Raw genomic sequence first — 22,841 nt, forward strand, 5'->3', positions numbered from 1 at the left:
TTAATGTGAAAACAGGTAACAGTAAGAAAAAAATACAGGCAAAGAAAAATGTCCAGCCAACCAATCAATGTTTGGAAATTTCTGCAGGTTTTTTCCCCACAAAGTATATCCTAATCAAATCACTCTTCGGGAAAGATTAACACAAATATAAACTGTTTTAGTAATTTAATTCTCATAGGCTGAGGTTTAAGTATTTCCTTCATTTGCTAAGGAAATAGCATTAGACAATTTCAGGACTCAAGATTTGACATCAAAAACTAAAAAGCTAAGTGTCTCCAAGAAACAACAAATTCCTCTTTCTATGTGACCTATCACATAAAGTAGCTCTTGGAAAATATGACTTTCCAATTAGATTTTATTCTTAAATGAAGTGTATACGTGGTCTGATTAAACAGCTATCACAACAGACAAACTAGATGTCTTTTGATGAATACTTGTTGCCGTTTACATCAACCCAATGAGTATACAACACTTGATTTAATGAAATTCCAACAATAAACATTTCCTATGTGTTTTAGTTACTAATATCTGCCTACCTACAGTTAATAATACTACCTGCTCAACAATGATTAAAAAATTTTTTTAAAGTTAAAAAATTTTGAACTTGAGGGCATATAAAGAATATTCACTTAAGAATAAAGTAGTCAAGATTTCCTTTTACTCAAATTACTTCAAAGAGTTGACCTCCATGTACAAAAGACAAGATCAATTACATTTATCACTGGACACACAGAATATTCCAAAGGTCTTTAAAAATGGTAATTAATCTCAAAAAGGAAAATTAACAACTTTTAACTTTTATATTTCATTATCAGGAACATACTTGCTCAACAAGATAATTATGATAGATACAAAACATACAATATGTACACTTAACTGTACAAAATAATTTAATGTTTACAAAAATATTAGAATGTTTAGAGTTGACTGACGCAGTCTTAAGTAAAATCTCTTTATAGAAGTGTGTGTGTGTGTGTGTGTGTGTGTATATATATAGACCACTGATTTCCATTTCATTTCTGTTTTAATAAATCAAAGAAAGGATGCTGCAATGCTTCATCCAAAGTAATTCTTTTCACTGGATCATATTCTAACATTCGTCGTACCAGGTCAAATAGTTTCTCATGTTCTTCATCATGACAAAGCATAAATTCCTGGGGGAAAAATGTTTTTGTTTTGAGAATTTAAAAAATAGTTAAAAGGCCTCCCTGGTGACCTAGGGTTATGTCTCAGCACTATCACTGCTATGGCCTGAGCTGGATCCCCAGCAGCAGACCTGTCTCGCCCACCGCTCCACTCAGCAGTATATTTAAGTAAATCCACCTATTCTGCTCCTCACTCTGTCTCTGGTGAATCCTCTCACCCCAAGTACTTCTACCCTACACCCCAGCTCTTCTATGCAAAAAAAGAGCATTGAATGTGCTTTTTAAATCTTTAAAACTTTTTTTTTACCTTTAATGGTTTGCAGCGCCTTCTAACATATCTACCAGCAGAACTATGTTCATCCCAATCTAGCTGGTTATGGTGAAAATACTTGCGTTTTCTATAGGAAAAAGAAGTTTAGGTTAGTATAAATAACACCCACGTTTACCCTGCTCCCACCAGATAGAAGCATAAGTATCTCTAGATAGACATATAAACATACATAGAGTTTTAAAAAATCTCAGCAACAATTATATATCAGACACATTCTATATTATCTTCCTTAATCTTACACACTCTGAGGCAGCATATCCCATTTAAGTTGTCCCCAAATACCATATATGAAACAATGCCAGCTGCAAAGAGAGGCTCCTGGAACCATTCCAGTAAATTCTGATTTCACCAGATGGGGCAGTTGGAAATTTATGGAATATTTAAAGAAGTAACTCCCTACTGGCTTTTGTGGTGAATCTCTTCGGAAATCACTATAGTTACCTTGTTCAAAGACATACATGTAACTGGTCAGCAATAGTATGAAATTCAAATTTACATTTAGAATCCAAATCAAATTCCTTTGAAAAACATTTCACTTGAAAGTAAAAAAAAAAAAAAAAAAATACTGTTTACTAGATTACAAGGCAAGTATTACATTACTTTCAAATATGCAGCCTTTCAAACAAGAAATAATGAAGTTGGGTTTTCTGTCATTTGAATATAGGGCACTGTATGTCTGTAATAACAAAGGGCTTTATTCTTAAGGCATACCTTGTTTTCTGAATCATGTGTGTTGGTATGGGTCCTAATATTCGTTCCATCATTGCCAGGTGCTCTTTACTATCATGGGTCTAAGAAACAGGAAAAGGAAATTTAACACATTACATTTCTCTACATGTACAATATACTGACAAAAAGGACAGCAACACAACTTATATTACACTCCACTTCAAAGATCAAACAATTACTGAGTGAGCTTACATTGTCTGGTACAAACCCAATAAACCTAAAAGTCTTTCTAAAAATGATCAAAAAGGTTCTTAGCAGATGAGGTAACACATATATTTAATTGAAAAGTGAAGTGTTTATTTTGTAGTTCTTGCACTGTTTAACCTAGGAACGAATGGGGAAGGTTACCAGAAAAAACGTTTTCCTCATTTTTAACCAAAATTAATTTCAATTACCCAATGAGTAACAATACAGTAACATTTACTAACCCTAGGCAATACACTTCCAGTAATTCTCACATTAATCCTAAATGAATTAAGTGGGAACAGGAGTTTCATAGCTTAAGGTCATATAGCTCATTAATGAGGAAAAGCTGAGCTTTGAACCCTAGTCAAAACTTACACTCTAACACTGTATCATAATAGAGACCTTTGGCTAACAGAGAACAGAGAAAAACTGTCAAAACTTACACTAGAAATGCTACACTCCTAGAGCAGAGGTTAGCAAGCTTTTTCTGTAAAGGATCAGATAGTAAATGGTTTATTTAGGTTTGGCTGGTCACAAGTACTTTCTGTCTGTGTCATGTTTTTTTAACATATATATCCAAAAGGGCAGGTTTATTATGAAAAAGGTAGAGAAGGATAAAGGACAGTGGCATAAACACAAGCAGCAGAAAGAGCTGCTCCAAAAGGGACAGGTTTTGCTAAAAGAGAGGCCTGCAAAGTCACAGGTGAGCAGCCTTGGGAGGAGAGCTGCCTCTGCTGCTTTGCAAAGAGGTCAGTGAAGAGACACACCGGCTAAGTCACAGGTCACAGGCAGGGAGAAGGTGCACTGCTCCTACTCTAGAAAAGGAAAAGGTTGGTGAAAAGCACCGGCATAGTCACAGGTGGGCAGAAGGACTGCTGCCTGTCATGGTCATTTTTTTAAGGTATGTGTCAGGTAGGGTAGTTTGCCAATCCTTGTTCTGGAGAGGAAAGGCTATGTGTTTACTTTTATCAACTACTGTGCTGTCAAAATTTATAACAAGAATAATACTAGCCCACATTTAAACAGTTCCTTAGCAGAAGAATCTATTTATTTATTTGTTTGTTTGTTTGTTTATTTATTTATTTATTTATTGCATGGAAGAACTGGGGTGTAGGCCAGAGGTGTGGGGGGGAGGGTAGGGTGAGAGGATTCACTAGAGATAGAGTGGAAGCAGAACAGAAGGATCTACTAAAATACACTGCTAAGGGGAGCAGCGGGCAAGAGGAGAGGTCTGCTGTGGCATGTGGGTTAGCTCCCTGGCTAGGGATCCAACTCATGCCGTAGTGGTGAGACTTAACCCCTAGGCCACCAAGGAGGCCCAAAATACTTAGAGAGTATTTTGAACAGGATTGCTAGAGATTAGATAGAAGCAGAAGTCTGGTGAAAGTGCCCCACAAGTAATGAACACATACATTCTGCAATAGCGATCTTAATGACTTTTGGCACACTGTAGCTTCCTCCCCATCCAGCATTGCTGTAACCTCAAATCCACCTCAACAGTATAAGGATCTCCAGAATCCCACCCTCTCCCCAACCACAAAACCTTGATCATATCAAATAATCCTAATGAAAAGTCCTTCAATGGTGGCACTACCGAAAGCTTTCTAGACTTTGTTTTCAGGTGGAAGTAAAATTATGAAAAATTGGAGACTTAAATAAGATTTCCTACTTTTTGTTTTGTTAAATAAGAGCTTTAATTTAAAAACCCCAAGAAAGGGATATATTATTCCCCCCAAAACAGGAAGGACAATCTCTACTTAAAGTCAGAATGGCAACTGTACAAAAATCATTTTCATTGTAGACCAGTCTACATTTGGAAACCACTGATTTCTGACAAAACAAATACTTTTCTTTAACAAACAAGTCCTTGTGTATTGCTGCAATTTTTCCATTTATGCTCTATTCTGTACATTGTTTTACACTTTTATGCCTTTACCAATATGATTTCTTCAATCTGATGTGACCATCGTGCTCTCTAGTTTTCTGAGAAACTGCTACTCTTCCTTCCAGCAATGGTTTAAACCTAACTCCTCCTGTTTACCCTTCCTGGCTCCTCTCTAAACTTTCTATTTTACTCCATTATAGCAAATACCACATTATACTATAATACTGTTCCCATGTTTTTCTTTTGCATGACATTCTTGAGGATGAAGATGTTATCTTTTCATCTTTAGATACTCAGTGCTTAGAAATGTGCCTAGGGGATCACAGATGTTTCAGAGTAAGATACAAGTTATTTTTCTTAAATTCTTTTATAAAAGGGAGTGACAGTCAAAATAACTAGAACTGGCCACAGAAATCCTAATGTAAATTTATGAAGGAGCTCCAAAATAAGAAATGGAAACATGAGAGCGACACACACGCAAAATGAACAGTGACTATTCACTGAGTAACTTCATTCAACTATGGTTTTAGAAAATAATGACCACAACACTGTGGCCACTTTCCAACATGGAAGCCAAAAAATTAACACGCCTGGAACATTTGAAGTTCATTAAGAATTATTAAATGTTATTTACTAAATACATACCTGAAAGACTGTGAAACCAAGGTAATATTCGATAAGAATACAACCTATGCTCCACACATCACATGGTTGAGACCAACCTAAAGCTATTCAAAAACAAAAACACTTATTATACACCAATTTTTAATTACTAAGAACCATGTTGTTGCCTATGAGTGTTCTCTTTAAAGTGCCCATTTATGAGAATACAGCAGTAAATTCAATGTGCACATTTTCAATTGAATATCAAAAGTTAATGAGTATGCTGTCATAGTCCTTCAGACACTGGTATCAAATTAGTGTTTTAACTTGGAGAAGGGTACATTTTACACAAAATAAGAGAGGCCCTACCAAATACTTTCTAAGTATAACCACCAAATATTACACAGTGTGAACTTGCACAATGGGAAATACTGTTATAACCCACTTTAAGGTTGTTCCAGCAAATTTTACATTTTGTTAGTGCAAATATGAACTAACAATTAGCCTCAGAATGCAATTACTAACCCTTTACCAATTATCATCAGCTTGATGACTGAGTTTTACTATTTCCAAAAGAAAAATACTATAGTCTTACATAAATTATTTAAGAATTAATGGATATTAAGCACCTATAACTAGAATTTTTGGAGTCATTTAAAGTTCACACAGAGAGGGTTCTAGCTCTCCCATTTTCAGGCTGTCTACATGCAATCACTTAGACTGTCTCCTTCAGAATTCTCAATGGCAACACTATTCAGGACAAAACTAAACAACTAGCCTTAAAACTCTACTCACTGGAAAGGCAAAGAGTAAACGTGATATTTTAATCTGTAAATTTTAAGAGTAAACGTTTAGTAAAGCGATAATGCATAAATAAAACCTACTCTAAATTACTTTCACTAATTACTTTCAATTACTCAATTACTTACGCTCAATTACTTCACTAATGTCACTAAATTCAAAGGCAGAAACAATATACTCAATAGCCTTGACTCTGATTTAATCCTTTGTTAGGCTTTACAGTGTCTATCATTTCAACAAATGGAGCCCAGTTTTTACTTACAGTAACATACACAAAATGTGCAAATGGTAAGGGTTTTGCTTGAAATTTCCACTTGAACCCCCCAGTCTAGCTTTGTCCTCAGGTGACTGAAACCATCTACAGCACACCATTCTAAATACATCACATTTTCTGATGAGTCAATTTTCATGTTCTTAGTAAAGACTTTACATCAATCCCTTTCAACATACCCTCTCCCCAACTATTGCACCTGGCATGTTCCTCACATCCTAGTTCTGCCTTAGTCCTCAGGAATATTCCATGAACAAGGGACCCTCCTAATCTAGTTTCTTTTCCACAAGACCAGCAACCCCAATTTCAGATTCATATCAACTATCCCAAGACTGGCCACACTTGGAACTTTATTATACTTTACCCAATTTAAAAGGTAATTAACCATAAGATGTGCCACTGTCCTATGTAAAATAACAAAGAAAAAAGGCTAATTGTCTTGTACTATGTCTTCATGTTATAGCATAGGGGGAAATCTGCATGTTAACACTGATGCAACACAGGAAGTTACCTCCTTTCAAGTTCTAAAAATACTTGCCCACAACCTCTTACTATATTCCTTTCTTGTACTTCATTGCAGCCTTCAGTCTGCAACTATGAATATACTCTAAATATTACTTAAGAGTAGCACGCTAAGCTACTAAAACACAGCAGCTCCTTTCAGACCACACTACATAGAAATCCTGTATGATCACTTCAAAGACAAGTTCTTTGTAGCCCAGTATGTAGCCTCTAGCACATGCAGTTATTTCAGTCTAAAGTTTTATTTAATAAAAATTTTAAAATTCAGTTCCTCAGTTACACTAACTACATTCCAAGTGCACAGTATGGCATGTGGCTAATGGCAACCACAGTGGACAGTACGTAGAACATTTCCATCATCACAGAAAATTCTACTTGATTTCCTTACCCTTTTATAAATCATCTACTACTCTACGCAGACATCTTTAGTTTGCTTTCACATTTATTCTGAATTACTAAGTGCCACTGGACAAAAATAATGGTAGAAGATAGAAACTAATTCCTTAAAAATGTTTTACTATCCAACATTAGTTGGAACTTACTTTTGATTGTTTATTTATTTTTTAAAAAGATTTATTTATTTATTTATACATGCACTGGGTACAGTCAGAGGTGTGGGTGGGAGGGTGAGAGAATTCACCAGAGCCAGAGTGAAGAGTAGAACAGGCAGAGTGACGAAGCACACTGCTCAGGGGAGCAGAGGGTGGCAGGAGAGGTCTGTGCGCCATGTGGGACCCTTGCCGGCGGCCGGGGATCGAACCGGCACCGCAGAGGCTACAGGCAGCTTTGCAACCCAGCGCTCAACCGCTGTGCCACCAGGGAGGCCCTGATTGTTTATTTTTTTAAACTATATCCCAGCTGCATCTCACCTGAAATTTTCCCACTATTGCCAAACCCCCAGTTCCAGCCTAACTTCCCTGCTTTAATAACATGGCCACTCAACTTTTAAATTTTGAGATAAAATGCATACCACCTTACTGAGTTCTCACATTTCAAGAATGTGAGATTATTTAACTTACTTTCTTTTCCAGTCTTTCTCACGTGAAGGATTATCAAAGTGTTCCTTTTAGACTAGCCTTTCTTCTATTCACCTCCATCCACCCTGTATTTAGATATCTGACAACTAAACCTTTACATCTTTCACAAGTACCACTGCTTTTGTGATGACACAAAAATAGAAATACATGCCACTTCAAAATCTCATTGCTGTGATGTCCTTAGTCACTCTTATGATTTTATAAGATTAGTTTGTTCAAACATCACCACCTAGAATATCTTTACAGATGGTATCACATTTTTCCTACTCAAGTATTTACAGATACGTCTAGTTTTAATGAAAGTAGAAAATACTTTCTGTCCACTAAGAAAATCACACCCATCTTGCCACATATCCTCAAGCTCTCCCCACCCCCAAAAAAGTTGTAGAGAATAAAATCTTTTCTTCAATCACAGTATCAGGAAGTCTGGTGTCTACTGACCCAAAATGACCTCTGGAGCTCTATAATGCCGTGTAGACACTAAAGTGCTATGATGTTCATCATCGTATGTTGCACTTCCAAAGTCAACAACTTTGATGTCTGTATTTTTCAGCGTTCGTTCATCACGTTTCTACAGAGGCATGGTTGGGTAAAAATAAAGGTGAATAAAGATAAATAATTTATAGCACTATTCAAAAAGGTTTGCACAGAAGTACCTTTCTAATTTTCAACATAACCCCACAAGTAAGGAAAGGTGGTTATCTTTTTTTTGGTTAAACAGCAGGATACAATGAACCTCAGAATGACAGTCCTCATCCAAGGATCATTAACCTAAATTAATTTTAAAGACAACTGCCAAAACTAAAATAAGTATGTAACTTACCATTTTAGAATTATATTTGACTACATAGTCAGACTTCACAAATAAAATATTTTCAGGCTTCAGATCTGTATGGGTTAATTTATTATGATGCAAAACTACAAGAGAACAAAAACACTAATTATTAGTTTCACTTTAATCTGTACTGGGGGAGGAGGAGGGAAGATTAGCAGTGATATAGGGGTCAAGTGAAATTTCATTTCTAGCTCTATTTTCAGGGACAATATTCTAATATATTGCGTGCATAATAAAAACTTTTTTGTGTGTGTTTAAAGTTATCAAGTATACTTACAATTTATTGACTGGCAGATCTGATATGCCATCTGCCTGATGTGGTCAATCTGAAATGGCAGAAAGCTATTTTCTTTAATGAAATCATAGGTACTAAGTCCCAGCAGTTCAAACACAATACAAACATGGCCATGATGATCAAACCATTCAAGCATCTGGACACATCGACTAAAAGAGACCAAAATGAAAATAATTCAGTTCCTAGAATTCAGATTATTTCATGTAACATGAAAGGAGCATAGTTCAAGTTTATACTTACAAGACACTATTGGGGTCAGTACTATTCAAGTGCTCCAATACTTGGATTTCTGAACGAGCTGCTTCACGGTATCGCCCTACATTTTTTACAATTTTCACTGCTACATGTATGCCATCCCTTAAAAACAAAATTAAAGTGAAAATGGTAAATGTACAGGGAGGGAGCTGATTATCCTCTAACACATAATCTTATTATTATTTTTTTTTAAATAGAGGCTTTTTTTTTTATTTATTTGTTTGTTTTGTTTATACATGCACTGAGTACAGTCAGAAGCGCGGGAGGGTGAGAGAATTCACCAGAGCCAGAGCGGGGAACAGAGCAGGCAGAAGGACCGAAGTACACTGCTGAGGGGAGCAGCGGGCGGCAGGAGAGGTCTGCGCGCCATGTGGGACCCTCCTCCAGTGGCCAGGGAGCAGCCGGGGATCGAACCGGCACCGCAGAGGCCGCGGGCAGCTTCGCAACCCAGTGCTCAACCGCTGCGCCACCGGGGAGGCCCTAACACATAATCTTATTAATTATCAATTACTCTATGCTATTTTTCTAAAACAATCTTTTAGGGTATATTATACTAAATTCATATAAACAATCTTTTAGGATATATTATACTAAATTCATATAATTTATTTCTAGAATCTTTTGACAAAATACACTTTATATGAAGTGATGGCTCCCTTAATACTTATGAATTGTTTAAAATATTTATTTACGCATACCAGAACTGGGGTACAGGCCAGAGGTCTGGTGGGTGAGAGGATTCACCAGAGAAAGACTGGGGACCAGGAAAATTGAAATACACTGCTGAAGGGAGCAGCAGGCGAGTCAGGAGAGGTCTGTTGTACCATGTAGGTTGCTCCCTGGCCGGGGATCGAACTCATGCAGCAGTGGCTGCGGATAGCTTCATAGGTTGCGTCTTAACCCCTTGTGCCACCAGGGAAGCCCAATACTTATGAATTTTAATGTTATTTTCCAGAATTTTAAATTTAACTAGATTTTATACAAAAGTTAAAATACACACACACCCTTGACTAGAATATTGCTGAAATTTTCAACATAACCCCTAGACCTACCCTGTGCCAGATAGAGCAGAGGTGTCAATGATAAAAAGATAGGGCTTATTCCTGTGTATTCAGCCTAATGGAAAAGTGAACAACTTATAATAAGGTCAGAAGTGCTTGGTGTGAGGTACTAGGGAGTAGGAGAGGGAAAGCCTAATCATTAGGGGGTTATGGAAATTCAGACTTCTTCAAAGAAGTGACACACAACTATTAGGTCCTGAAAAACAGCTGTAGTTTGCCAGATTTGGGAGGAAGAGGAACATTTAAGCATAGGAGACACCATCAATTAAGTCATAAAGCTAAGAAAATGCTGAGTACATTCACTGATGCAAGTAGGTATAAATAGCTACTGTATGTGGCATGGAGCCATAACCCAAGGGCTGGGGAAGCTGTGACACTTCCTCGGAAATACATCGCCATGAATGATTTTGAATCAGTGGGTTTCAAATCTTCAGCTTCCTGTCCTCCTCTTTGAAATCTGATCTTCCTGAAGATAAGCCAGCATACAAACCTCTTTTTTTACTATGGTCCTCCCATTTTATGAAAGAAACTATCATCTATTAGTATGTCAAGACTATGCTCCAGGTGCTAATAAATAAGAAGCAAACAAATTGTTCTAGTGGCTGAAGAGCAACTTTTTTGCTAATCTGATGCTTTCCAAATCATTGCTCTCAACCACTGGAAATAATTAATCATTAAAGATTTGTTTTAGTGACAACCTTATAGTGTTTGACTTAAAAAAAAACTTTTAAAATTGCTATGACAAAAATCCTTCTAGTTTCATCTATTTACTTATATAACACGAAGTGTTCTTGTGTATAGCTATAAAAATAAAAAAAATAGAAAGATTTAATGCTAAAGCACTAAGAGGCATTTACTTATGGATACATGTATTCATTTTTTTAAAAGCCCAACCATCCCAATCAAAGATAACATGTTCAATTAAATTTTATATTTTAGGTCTAACAAATATAAAATTTGTAGTAATTTGTATTTAACTGAATAACACTAATTGAAACATCTTGATTAAATACTTGATCTTGGAATCTTAAGAAATTTTAAAAGGATATACATTTAAAATTCGTGAAATTCAAATATGCTCCACAGATTAGCTAGCAAAATTTGAAAATGTAACATATGTATGTATAGTTAATGATACAGTGAATGCCATGAAATATTAGTATTTGGGGAATCTGGGTGAAGGGTAAATTGGAATTATTTGAACTATTTTAGTAACTTTGCTGTAAGTCTGAAAGTATTTCTAACTATTTTAACATTCCAATTTATGTTTCTATTTTTGCTGCAGAGAAGATAGGGTGATAACGATACTTAGGATAATATTCTCTCTGGAAAATGGAACAAAAACAAATTTTAGAATGAAACATTTCTAATTATTCAAGTAGAGTTTGTTCCTGGATGATGTTTATCTAAGAAGCTATAATATTTACAGTCCCTCAAAGACATTTAAAGAGAGACTTTTACTTTAAGCTGGAAATTACATCCTCCCAACTATTTTATGATGAAAGATTTTAGGTGTCAATTTAGAGCTAATATAGCTCACTGAATTGTTTTAAAAAGTTCAGTTACCAAAGGTCTGCAAACCACAAAATAGAGGTCCTAGAGGAAAATGTCAAAGTCAGGCAGAGAAGTCAAATTATAAAGAATCTTGACTCTATCCTGTAGGTCTTTCCAACTCTCTTATAGGGATAATAGCCTAAATTTTGTGAAACTTCTTCATGAGAACATCCACTTTATTTTTTTTTTAAAGATTTATTTATTTACGCATACAAGAACTGGGGTACAGGCCAGAAGTCTGGTGGGTGAGAGGATTCACCAGAGACAGACTGGGGAACAGAACAGATGGAATGACTGAAATACACTGCTGAGGGGAGCAGCGGGCGAGTCAGGAGAGGTCTGCTGCACCATGTGGGTCACCTCCTTGGTAGGGGATTGAACTCGTACTGCAGTGGCTGCAGATAGCTTCATAGGTTGCATCTTAACCCCTTGTGCCACCATGGAGGCCCTGAACACTCACTTTAAACAGTTGAACACCACCTGATCAAAATCTGTACTCTAAGTAAAGAAATTAGACACAGGGCCTCCCTGGTGGCGCAAGGGGTTTAGACATGACTTATGAAGCAATCTGCAGCCACTGCAGCATGAGTTCGATCCCCGGCCAGGGAGCAACCCACATGGCACAGCAGACCTCACCTGCTGCTCCCCTCAGCAGTGTATTTCAGTCAATCTGCCTGTTCTGTTCCCCACTCTGTCTCTGGTGGATCTTCCCACCCCCCATGCCTCTGGCCTATACCCCAGTTCTTGTATGCATAAATAAGAAAATGTTAAAAAAAAAATTAGACACAATTCAAAAAGTGTTGATTATTTATACCTCTCGGGAACCAAGTGGCTACCACTTAAAATAACATTTCTTCTAACTTATGGCTCCTTCTCTACCCAAAATACCAGTGTTCATAAAAGGATAAGAAAAAAAACAAAGACAACAAACTTACATGCCATGATCAATGCATTCTACAACTTTGCCAAAGGCCCCTTCACCCAAAGTATCCACGATTTCATCTAAAGTGAAGGGGAGGGAGAAAGTGGTGTAAGTACTTGAGTACAATTTATATAGTTAATCAAACATGAATGCTTAAGTGTGGAATATTTCCAAATGATTCTCTATCAAAGCATAACTAAAGTTTCAGCACTCAAATTATTTTATTTTCAGCTGCTACAAAAACAATTAGATAGAGCTATCTTTCTTGCTCTAATCTCAAATTCCATTATTTTGGAATTTTAGAAATACTTAAATTCTACAGAAAAGAAGAAATACAAAAGAACAACAAACAAACCCACAAAAAACAAAACAAAAAAGCAATGAAGAGTTCTTTAGCCCCCCGCTGACAAACTATTCTGTAAAAGATTATTCTGTCTGCAAAGTTTAAAAAGTGTTGAAAAATATTCTATACATCTTGCTCTTAGAACGTCTCCACTTTGACAGATCAGGTGACCCTCCTCATCATCCTCTATACTCCTCGATCTTTTCCTTCGGTGGCTCTTCTGGAACGGCAAGTGGGCAGCACCAAGATCGTCCAGCCAATCAATATATCAGAGTGAATTCAGGGCAGAATACGCAATTCATTCAGCGGGGAGATATTCAGGCATTCAGATAAGCACCAGGCCACGAACAGTTGGCAGGAGCAATTTCAAATTCAGTCCCCAGAAATTCACAGGGCACAGTTTATGTTACAGAAGAAAAACATGGCAAGGAACAGATTTTCAGATAAGATACTTAAAGTGGCAATAGAAAAAACAACACAATTGTCTCTTTAAAATACTGATTTAATTGAAGTCTGAAATTTAAGGAATGCAATGTCATGATCTAGTAACTCCTGCTATAAAATAGCATTATGCTGGGGGATTGAGATGTCTAGTTTGTCAGAAGAATGTTTTAAAATGTCGAAATTAGTTGAAATTTATTTAGCAATATTTAAAAATATACATAATTCAAATAAAAAGAAAACAAAGGCTAGTTAATTTCAAATGTCCAATCTAATTAAAGCTAATTCTACTAAAAATTTAGGGGGGAAACAACAATTCAGAATTTACTGATATTACAGGTGAAGATAGCTGGTATTAAAAAAGGGGCAGGTCTCTTAGGATAATTTCCCATTCAGCACCCTTTTTCAGAACTTCAGTGCAACTATAGTTGCAGACAACAATGCACCAGGCTATGGGACGATGCCATATACAGACTAACTAGCCTTTACTGCAACGTTCTACATTTGTTTCCAAGTATCAGGAAAGGATTCTTTTAAGTAAAAATATGCTGAAGATGAATGATAGGTGCTTTATTTTTTCAAAAGATATTACAAACAAACAAAACTAAAATCATGTGGTCTGCAGAAAATTAGTATATGTGGCAATTGGGGGCTAGCTAATACAGATCTGCTATAAGAATATGAAAGTTTCCTTTAAGGATTCAAGTTATGTAAACACAATCATAATGCATCCAAATAGTATATATAAACTTTTCCAAACTTAACAGCTCATTAAGAGCTTTTACACACAAGTAAGTATCCACCCAAAACAAAATCAATCATACCGAATGTGACTGATGACTTGAACAATGTCTATTACGCTTCCTTTTAGGACTGCTTCTTCTGCTTCGGACTGAAGATTTACTGCAGTGGATTCGATAACTGTTTTCAATGTCTCTGTGATAATGTCTAGTGACATATCCTTCACAGTAGTCATTTCTGTATTCATCAATGTATCTCCGGTCCCGATAATCTCTCTCGTTCAAGGACCTTGCTTCTAAATAATGACTGCAAGCACATTAAAGGATTTCAAATTATTCTTTTCATTATAGAATAATGTGGCTCAAACCAAACATTCACTCAAGAATTCGTGGTTTAGACAGCTAACCCAATAAAAGAAAACAATTTAAATTGATGAATTAGAATACTTATCTCACAAAACTTAAGAAAATTTTACTTTAACCAACAAGCAAATGGCTCATATTTCTCTATCATATAGACAGTTGTCAAGCCTTCACGTCAAGGAACAAAGCTTGAATCAAATCATTCAATTATGTTCAGTGTTTATTTAAGTGTCCTTTACCTTCTGGAGAAAGTTAAAAACCAAAAATTCACAAAATCATTCTTTCTGAAGTTCTTAGCCCTATGACAAGCACCTGTAACTAAATTTTCTTTCTTTTCTCACAGAGCCACACAGAATCAGAGGCAGACAAAACAGGATTCCTTTCTCTTTTACTGTAAGTCAATTTTAGATATCCCTGGCACACAAAGAATTCTTTCATGAAAGGTATATTAAAGCTAGATGTTATCTTGATTGTATTCATTCCAGCCTTTTTATTTGCGAGGACTAAATTAAGATAGTTTGAAGGAAAATGATGTCATGATGGTAGAGCACAAATTAACTTCTATTATATGGGCCAATTTTGTTACACACATCACCTACCCCAATTCCTCTCCTCTTTGTATTTCTAGTTTCCTGTTACTCCTCGTCGAGAAATAGACAACATAACTTTTGAAGGTTGACTCATGTGCCAAAGACATCTAAAATACATCCCCTTCAAATGAGAAAGGGATCTTATAATAGCTTGCCTAGGATTACAATAGTCCCACCACCCTGTTACCCTCTACAGTGCTAATTTCCTGTCATTCCTGCTTGCAAAATACACAAGAATTCTACATGGAAAACAGCATCATCTAGTGCCATAGTGCGTAAGTTCTGAATCTACAGATCCCTTTGAAAACCTGATGAAAGACATGGACCCTTTCCCCTAGAAATGCAAATGCATAAAAACAAAACTTGGAAAGTAATTTTATAGAGGTCACGGACCTCAGGAAGTCAATGGATCCCAGTAATCTTGATCTGATGGAAAGAAAAGGACATAGATTCAATTGGCCCAGTTTCCCGTCCCCCTTTCTACCTGGGATGAGTGTCCTCTTCAACAGAGTGCGAAGCTTCAAGAGGGATGCACATGGAGCACTGAGGGAGAGAGGGGACACCTGCCCAGTCAGACAAATCAGCTAAAAGAATCCTGACAAGCAATGGAGTGACAGATGTTGACTAGAATGCCCTCATCAACCCCTTGCTTTGCCCCAGAATATGCTGTTACCCTTGTTCCCAGGAGGCTAGTTTAGATAGAAATAAAGGAGAAGCATCTCTAAAGCTGCTGCTCAACAGGGCTGTCATGAAATTGAGATTGGGAGATGAAGGAACCCCCTTTTCCCTTTCCCAGTGTCACTCTTAAGTCCTACTTATTGGAGAAATAGTTCAGATTAGGGTAAGACTGTAAGTCTAGGTAAAGGATCTGATCAGCTGGCTTAGAACTGTCGGGGAAATATACACTATAAATTACCATTCTCTTAAGAGCATCCTGTTTAATTCTGTGAGACAGTCTTCCCTTAAAAAATCCAAAATCTACTAGAAAAAACTAACACTAGTAATCTTTAGCTGTAATAGTGCATGAAATTAGAGTTGCTGTTAATCCATGAAACAATCTACAGAATAACAAACACGGGGTGAATACCATGAGGATAAACTAAAAAAGATGAGGATCCCTTAAGTCTATACCAACCAAGCTTAGAGAGTATATGAACAAAATCTGTAGAATTACAAGGCTATGGACAGAGTAGACAGAATGAACAGATTGATTTAATTTCTAAAAATATTCACTGAATATTAGTGAATATTTCACTGTCGTTCTTTCAAAATAGCCAAGACTAACGAGGGTATGTGCATTCGTTTTTATTTCCACACAGGTCCTGTGGAAGATAAAAAAATATATAAGGCAAAATTCCTACCAACAAATAATGAACAATTGAGATTAGTCACATAAAAATAAAACAAAATTCAACAACGCAGTGCTTAGAAGGGTCATAGAAGGTAAAAAATTAAAACTGCTTAAAACGGTCAGGAAAGACTCCATGAAAAAAAAAAAGTTGCATCTTAAAAGGAAGTCAGGATTGAGACAAAGTGGAGAAGAACGGCATATTACCAGCTCACACTACAGAGCATTTTAAGCACAAAGGCTTAGAGATGGGTTTGTCTAAGCATTACTCAGGAAATAAGTAGATAATTTCAGCAAGAGCAATTTTCATAGAGGAACACAGGCAAATAAATAAGCTGGGACCAATCATCCAAAGTCTTGCATGCCAGGCTGAAGAGTTCTAAAAAGTTTTTCTTAAAGGGTGGTTGGTTTATTAATAATATCAAAATATGGAACCATTAAAAATAAAGATCCCTAGACCCCAGGTTACAGTGACTTCAACCGTGATAATAAATAGGGTTGTTGTCATAAAGTGATGACACATTTTTTTCTGTTTTCAAAGAAAAAATACTACATGACTTTTTTGACAGCCCAAAACATATTAAACATACCCTGAGGTAATTCTATTCACACTAAAATTTAAGAACCACTGGTTTAAGACTAGATATTTTGTCATAGGAAGATATTTAAGAATTTTTACCACAATATGTGGTATTTATAGTCACATCAGCCTTCCTAATGTACTGTGCAGAATTAAGCCTATAGAAAAGACAATTTAGACTGCAGTGAAGATACTCTGCAATATATATAAAAAAAAAGTAAAATAACTGACATACAATAAAACTCATATATATCAGTAAGAAAAACACACTTTAAAATAAGCTAAGAATATGAAAATAATGTTCAAGTGATCAATAAAAAATGACAAATTCACTGCAATTTTAAAATTAAAACAAAGAACATGATTCTCAGCATTTCAAAATAACCAAGACTGCTGAGAGCATGTTATTTGGTATAAAGTTTAGAGAATGAGGTAAACATGTAGCAAGAGAGTTACAAGGTTTATACCCTTTGCCTTGATAATAAATGTCTAATCTCAGAATCTATTTTCAGGAAATAATCAAAGGCAAAGATTTGTATACAAAGATACTTTTAAGAATAATTAGAAATAACTTTATATCCTAATAATGAGGCACTGGCATCCTACCAACATTACCCTTTTTATACTTTTCTGCAATTTTCATTTTTTTTCAATGTTTTTATTTTAAAAAAAAACAATCTGGTACTTTTTAATCTTCAAAAAATTAGAATATTCCAGATAATGGGGAGCAATGACCACCACATATCTCTGGTGCTAATGTCAAAGAAGCAGCTATTGCTTGGTGGTCAACTGGCCTTACTTAGTATCATGTTCATGTGATTATGAAACATGAATGAACTATTTTCTATACACAAAAAGTATAATAAAACTATGAAATGATTAGTACTATGTTAAGCCTTACTATTTTGTATTTACTAATAATATCACATGTTTTTCATCAGTACATTAATCAGCCCAGGTGTCAATGAAATCCTGGCATAAATCCTCCCCCTTTCCCCTGTATAACAGTATATGATGAGGAATGAATACCAACAAGCTCTCTCTTCTGCAGAACAAGTCTGTTTAGCATGGAGAAGGAAAAAAATTACATACTGTTTTTTAAAGTAACCCCAGCTGGCTAATTTAGAAAGCAATCTGGCAAACAGTCCCAATGGAACATCTGCACAAAACAAGGAGAAAACATAGAACCAACAAAACAAATGAGAAAGCGAAATTAATGGGAAACAGAGTGAAAGAAACTATGCACCTAACTTAAAAAAAAAAAAATCATTTAGGAACTTTAAAATTCCTTTATTTATCAATGTATTACCTCAGAATTTTATACTGGTAAGAATACAATAAAATAGGACACACACTATTGAAATTTTTATTGAAGTTCTTTCCTAAATTAGCAGCAAAGGAATGGTTTTTACAATAACCAAGGTTCTAAAAATCCCAAATATATCCAACGGCCTTATCTCAAATATAACCTGTGGAATATGGCATGACTAATCCCCAACATACTTTATCATTCCCAAATAGCACATGCTGTTTTTCTTAGCTGGAGTAAATCTCTCCCCTCCTCATTATCTCTCATTTATGGAACACTAAATGAGCACCCCAACATCTGTATCTTCCTCTTACATACAACTTCTAGGTGCTCGCTGGGAATCCTACCATCATTATTATTTAAAAGTGTTGTCTCAGCGCTCCAACTACATTACTAGCATCTGGGACTCAATGAACTATCTCCCACCGTTCCGAGTAGAGAGATGTACAAGGGGCAGGAACTTTGTCTTATTCATGGCTGCAGCCTTAGAACCTAAAGTCCAGCCTAAAATAGGCACTCAATAAATATTTCCTTTATGTTTAAATATTTGACTCAATTATAAAGTAATTTGACAGATGAAAGCTATAAGCTACTGAAATCTATGAGCGTTAAAATGCTACTAGATCAAGAGTAATTTACCAATCAGATTCTTTAAAATGATGATGTGGTTTACAATGTCTGTTCTCTTGCGTGCTACTGTGAGATCTCCTCTTCCGTTTGTGACTTCCACTGTAGCTTTCATGTCCCCAGCTTTCTCTGCTATCCCAATCAGGGCAGTGAGTTCGTTTGGAATGCCGCATCTGTTAAGAAAAAAGGAGCAGTGAGTTGTGGGCATTATAGAGTTACCTTTAGGAGGAAAAAAAAAAAAAAACACTATTTAAATATAAACAACCAGCACAAAGGGTCATACAAGTTCTAAAATCTTTGTTGGCAATATTTCCCAGACCACAGGCACTATTCTACTGGTCAGCTAATTTTCAGTGGCACACAGATCAAATACTAAATGCCAGAAAAACACTGAGTCCTTAATACATTTTCTTCAAGTTTTCTGGATAAATTGTCAGCTTTGTGCTTGTCTTCAAGTGATGGTCGCTGACATTTTTTTTTTTTTTTTAAAGATTTATTTATTTATTTATTTATTTATACGCGCACTGGGTACAGTCAGAAGCGAGGGAGGGTGAGAGAATTCACCAGAGCCAGAGCGGGGTGTAGAGCAGGCAGAAGGACCGAACTACACTGCTGAGGGGAGCAGCGGGCGGCAGGAGAGGTCTGTGCGACATGTGGGACCCTCCTCCGGTGGCCGGGGAGCAGCTGGGGAGTGAATCGGCGCTGCAGAGGCTGCGGGCAAGCTTCGCAACCCAGCGTTCAACCGCTGCGCCACCGGGGAGGCCCATCGCTGACATTTTAAAAATAAAGAGCCAGAATCAAGCTTATAATGTTCAGTAGACAAAAATAGCTAGCTAGAAAATGGTAAGTTTTTTAATTTTTTTATCAGTAACTCTTTTCTATGGTAAAAATTAACATCCTGATTAAGTTACTACTTCTTTTTAAAAAGAAATTTAACAATGTGAGTTGATTTAAAGAGAAATTTCCATAATACCATATAGCTTTAGTAAAAATACTGTAATACAAGTAACAAGTCAGAGAAACAAACAAGGATACTAAGTGAAAGATGACTTTTATATTTTTTACATTTTAAAAAGACAGGTTTAATAGGAAAAATAGAACGAGAGGCACCTGCATAGTCATAGGTGTGTAGAAAGCTGCCGCTACCATTTTGCAAAGGGAAAAAAAGGTTTGTAAAAAGAAACACATGCATAGTCACAGGCTGTTTTAAAGGCAAAAAACCATTACTGAAACTTCCTTTTCTCAAACACTGGCAAGTTCCTTTCTTTAAATCTTAGAATAACTTCAAGTATTGAACAAGAAGAAACAAAAACTAGGAGGTGAATAAGATGCAGAAGTCCACAGTGAAACTGAAGTGTAAAGAAAGAATTCTTTTATGAGTCCATTTCTCTCATCCTGCATTTATTAAAAATTAAAACGTGCTGTAGATCTTGGATGACTCTGAAGAAACCAACATACAAGGATGAAAACAGAAGCATGACCACAATGAAATCAGATAATGGTGACAATTTCCTGACTCCACCTACAACATTGTAACTTTCCTTCTAGGCTTAGCACCTGCCTTCAAATAATATAATCCCTATCTGCCCCTCCGCAACTTAATTCTTTTCCAAAGCAGTTATGTTTGAGGATTATCTCTTCAAATTTTTTTTTTAAAGATTTATTTTTTATTTACACAAGAGCCTGGGTACAGGCCAGATGCGCGGGAGGGTGACAGGATTCACCAGAGACAGAGTGGGGAACAGAAAAGTCAGATCTACTGAAATACACTGCTGAGGGGAGCAGCGGGCGAGACAGGAGAGGTCTGCTCGCCATGTAGGTTGCTCTGAGGCCAGCAGGGATCCAACCAGCACTGCAGAGGCTGTGGACAGCTTCACAGCGCTGCGCTCAACCACCTGAGCCACCAGGGAGGCCCCTCTTCAAAATTTTAAGTCTTTTTTTTAAGTTGAGGGAACAGTTTACAACACTGTGTGGGTTTCAGGTGTATAGCTTCTCACCCAAGCAACAGTATATATCACACCAAGTCCACTACCAAATGTCCAACTACCGTTCACCACCTGCCAACTGGTCCCCTATCTTATCTACTCCTGGCCCATCTTCTCTGGTAACCGCCATTCTGTTGTCAGAGTCTAAGGGTTTGTTTTTATTTTGTATGTTTGCTTCCCTGGTCCCCTTATATCCCAGGAATGAAATGTTTCACAACTCAGAAAAATGCTGGGGAAAAGAAGGAAAAATGAACTCAGATAACCTCCTTCAACTTGCCCAAATGAGTTAGTGACAGAGAAAGAGAAGGCAATGGCCAAGAATACAAAAATCCTAAAGCTCTTGTTAGGCTTCTCACTGGAAATAATTAATAAATAAACTTATTATTTAATACAGAGTCCTCTGACATCCAAGTTACCTTCCCCGCTCAGGGCACCTTGCCAGGGTGTCTGGCACACTACCTGGATCAAATGTTTGACTCTGGAATACCTATCTATTTAATAAATAACTTATTAAAAAATTTAAAAAATTTTATTTAAAAAATAACTATTAAAATAACTATTAAATTTCTATTTAAAAAATAACTTATTAGCTTAAATACTTTCTCACTGGAAATTAGTGATTCTGAAGAGTCGCTTCAATATGGGAAGCTGAAATGAATGACATTACAAATAAACATGACCAAAAGGTCATTAGACAACCTATCAAAAAATGTTATATATTTTTAGGGAAATTCTTGACTCTTCAATTACCAAAATTGTATTTTAAACATATTAGGAACTCTTGAAAGTAGCTTAGTTAAGCATTCATAAATAGCAACAACCAATGACTGAGGATTACTATGACCATCATTATACAAAAGTTTTTGTAAAGAATCTACCTTAGTTTAGTCTGATTCTACCGTCAGTCTGCCACAGGCAGCTCACCTCTAACAAGGCAGAATTCTACAATACGGGCCTCCCCAGTGGCGCAGCGGTTGAGCACTGGGTAGCGAAGCTGCCCGCAGCCTCTGCAGCAGCCTCTGCAGCGCTGGTTTGATCCCGGCTGCTCCCCGACCCGAGGAGGGTCCCGCATGGCGCACAGACCTCTCCTGCCGCCCGCTGCTCCCCTCAGCAGTGTACTTCGGTCCTTCTGCCTTCTGTGCTCCCCGCTCTGGCTCTGGTGAATTCTCTCACCCTCCCTCGCTTCTGACTGTACCCAGTGCGTGCGTGTATGTATGTATATATAAACAAATAAATATTTAAAAAAAAAAGAATCCTACAATACAACAGCCAATTATCGCTATGCAAATATTAAAATAAGATTAAATTCCTTGGGAGAGCCCAAAACTTTGATTTTCTAGTTCTTTACTTTAAATTTACTCCAGCCATTAGGGAAATTTCCCCCCAAGTAATATTCAGAAGTATTTTCTCAGGAGGCAAAAGAGTACCAGATAGTCCGGGTAAGAGTCCTTCACACACATAATATCTCCTAGAATTATTACACTACCACTAATTAATAAAGAATCCTCCATGCTAGAATTGCCAGATGTCTCTCAATAAAAATATCAGAGTGGGTTATCCTATGTATATATCTGTATTAGAAATCTGATTCTCCACCGCTCTCAACACCTACCAATGGCTTAAAAATGTAAAAATTATGATTATATGGCTTCAGAAGGACTGCATTTGGTGGCTAGCAAGACCACTGTGGGTATGCGTAGGAGGCACAAGCATAACAAGGACAGCTATGAAACAAGAGCAGGTGGCAACCAAGGCGGGCGTAAGCATATTGAAGCTCCTTAAAAGCCAAACAAAAAAGGAAGAAAGTAACCAAAGGTAAAATGATGCAACGAAAAGTATCAGAAATGCAGATCTGCCTTAACAAGCGGTGCGCTCCACCTTAGGGGAAAAGACAGTGCCACACAGAGGATGAAGCTTTCCGTTTTCTTCCTCACCAAGACTGAATTCCAGCACCTGAACTCGCAGTTCCTCCCGCCACCCAACCCCCTCCCAGCCCTGGCACCCGGCCAAGGTCTTCCGCACAGTGACAGGCGCAAGCGTTCCGTTCTGGCAGGCTCCCTCTCAGGCGGACTCCCCAAATGCT

General features: G+C 36.8%; 1 protein-coding gene across 3 annotated transcripts; it reads right to left on the reverse strand.

Moving 5' to 3' along the window:
• Positions 1-1,013: 1,013 nt before the first annotated feature.
• Positions 1,014-19,270, reverse strand: CLK4 (CDC like kinase 4; the record flags this gene model as incomplete). 3 transcript variants are annotated; one of them, XM_084242635.1, is made up of 13 exons in its annotated part: positions 18,786-19,270; positions 15,394-15,504; positions 14,041-14,263; positions 12,905-12,995; positions 12,446-12,512; positions 8,881-8,997; positions 8,623-8,789; positions 8,334-8,428; positions 7,952-8,081; positions 4,922-5,004; positions 2,188-2,267; positions 1,453-1,543; positions 1,014-1,154 (listed from the first exon to the last, which is right to left on the reverse strand). In XM_084242635.1, exons 1-13 carry the CDS (start codon positions 18,944-18,946, stop codon positions 1,014-1,016), a joined length of 1,557 nt encoding a protein of 518 aa, XP_084098761.1. In that variant the 5' UTR covers positions 18,947-19,270. The 3 variants fall into 3 exon arrangements, with proteins under 3 accessions (XP_084098761.1, XP_084098762.1, XP_084098763.1); XM_084242636.1 differs by lacking the exon at positions 15,394-15,504 and adding an exon at positions 17,930-17,996; XM_084242637.1 differs by lacking the exon at positions 15,394-15,504.
• Positions 19,271-22,841: the final 3,571 nt, after the last annotated feature.

This window comes from Talpa europaea (assembly GCF_964194135.1).
Source record: "Talpa europaea genome assembly, chromosome: 9".
In the NCBI taxonomy this organism is placed as follows: domain Eukaryota; kingdom Metazoa; phylum Chordata; class Mammalia; order Eulipotyphla; family Talpidae; genus Talpa; species Talpa europaea.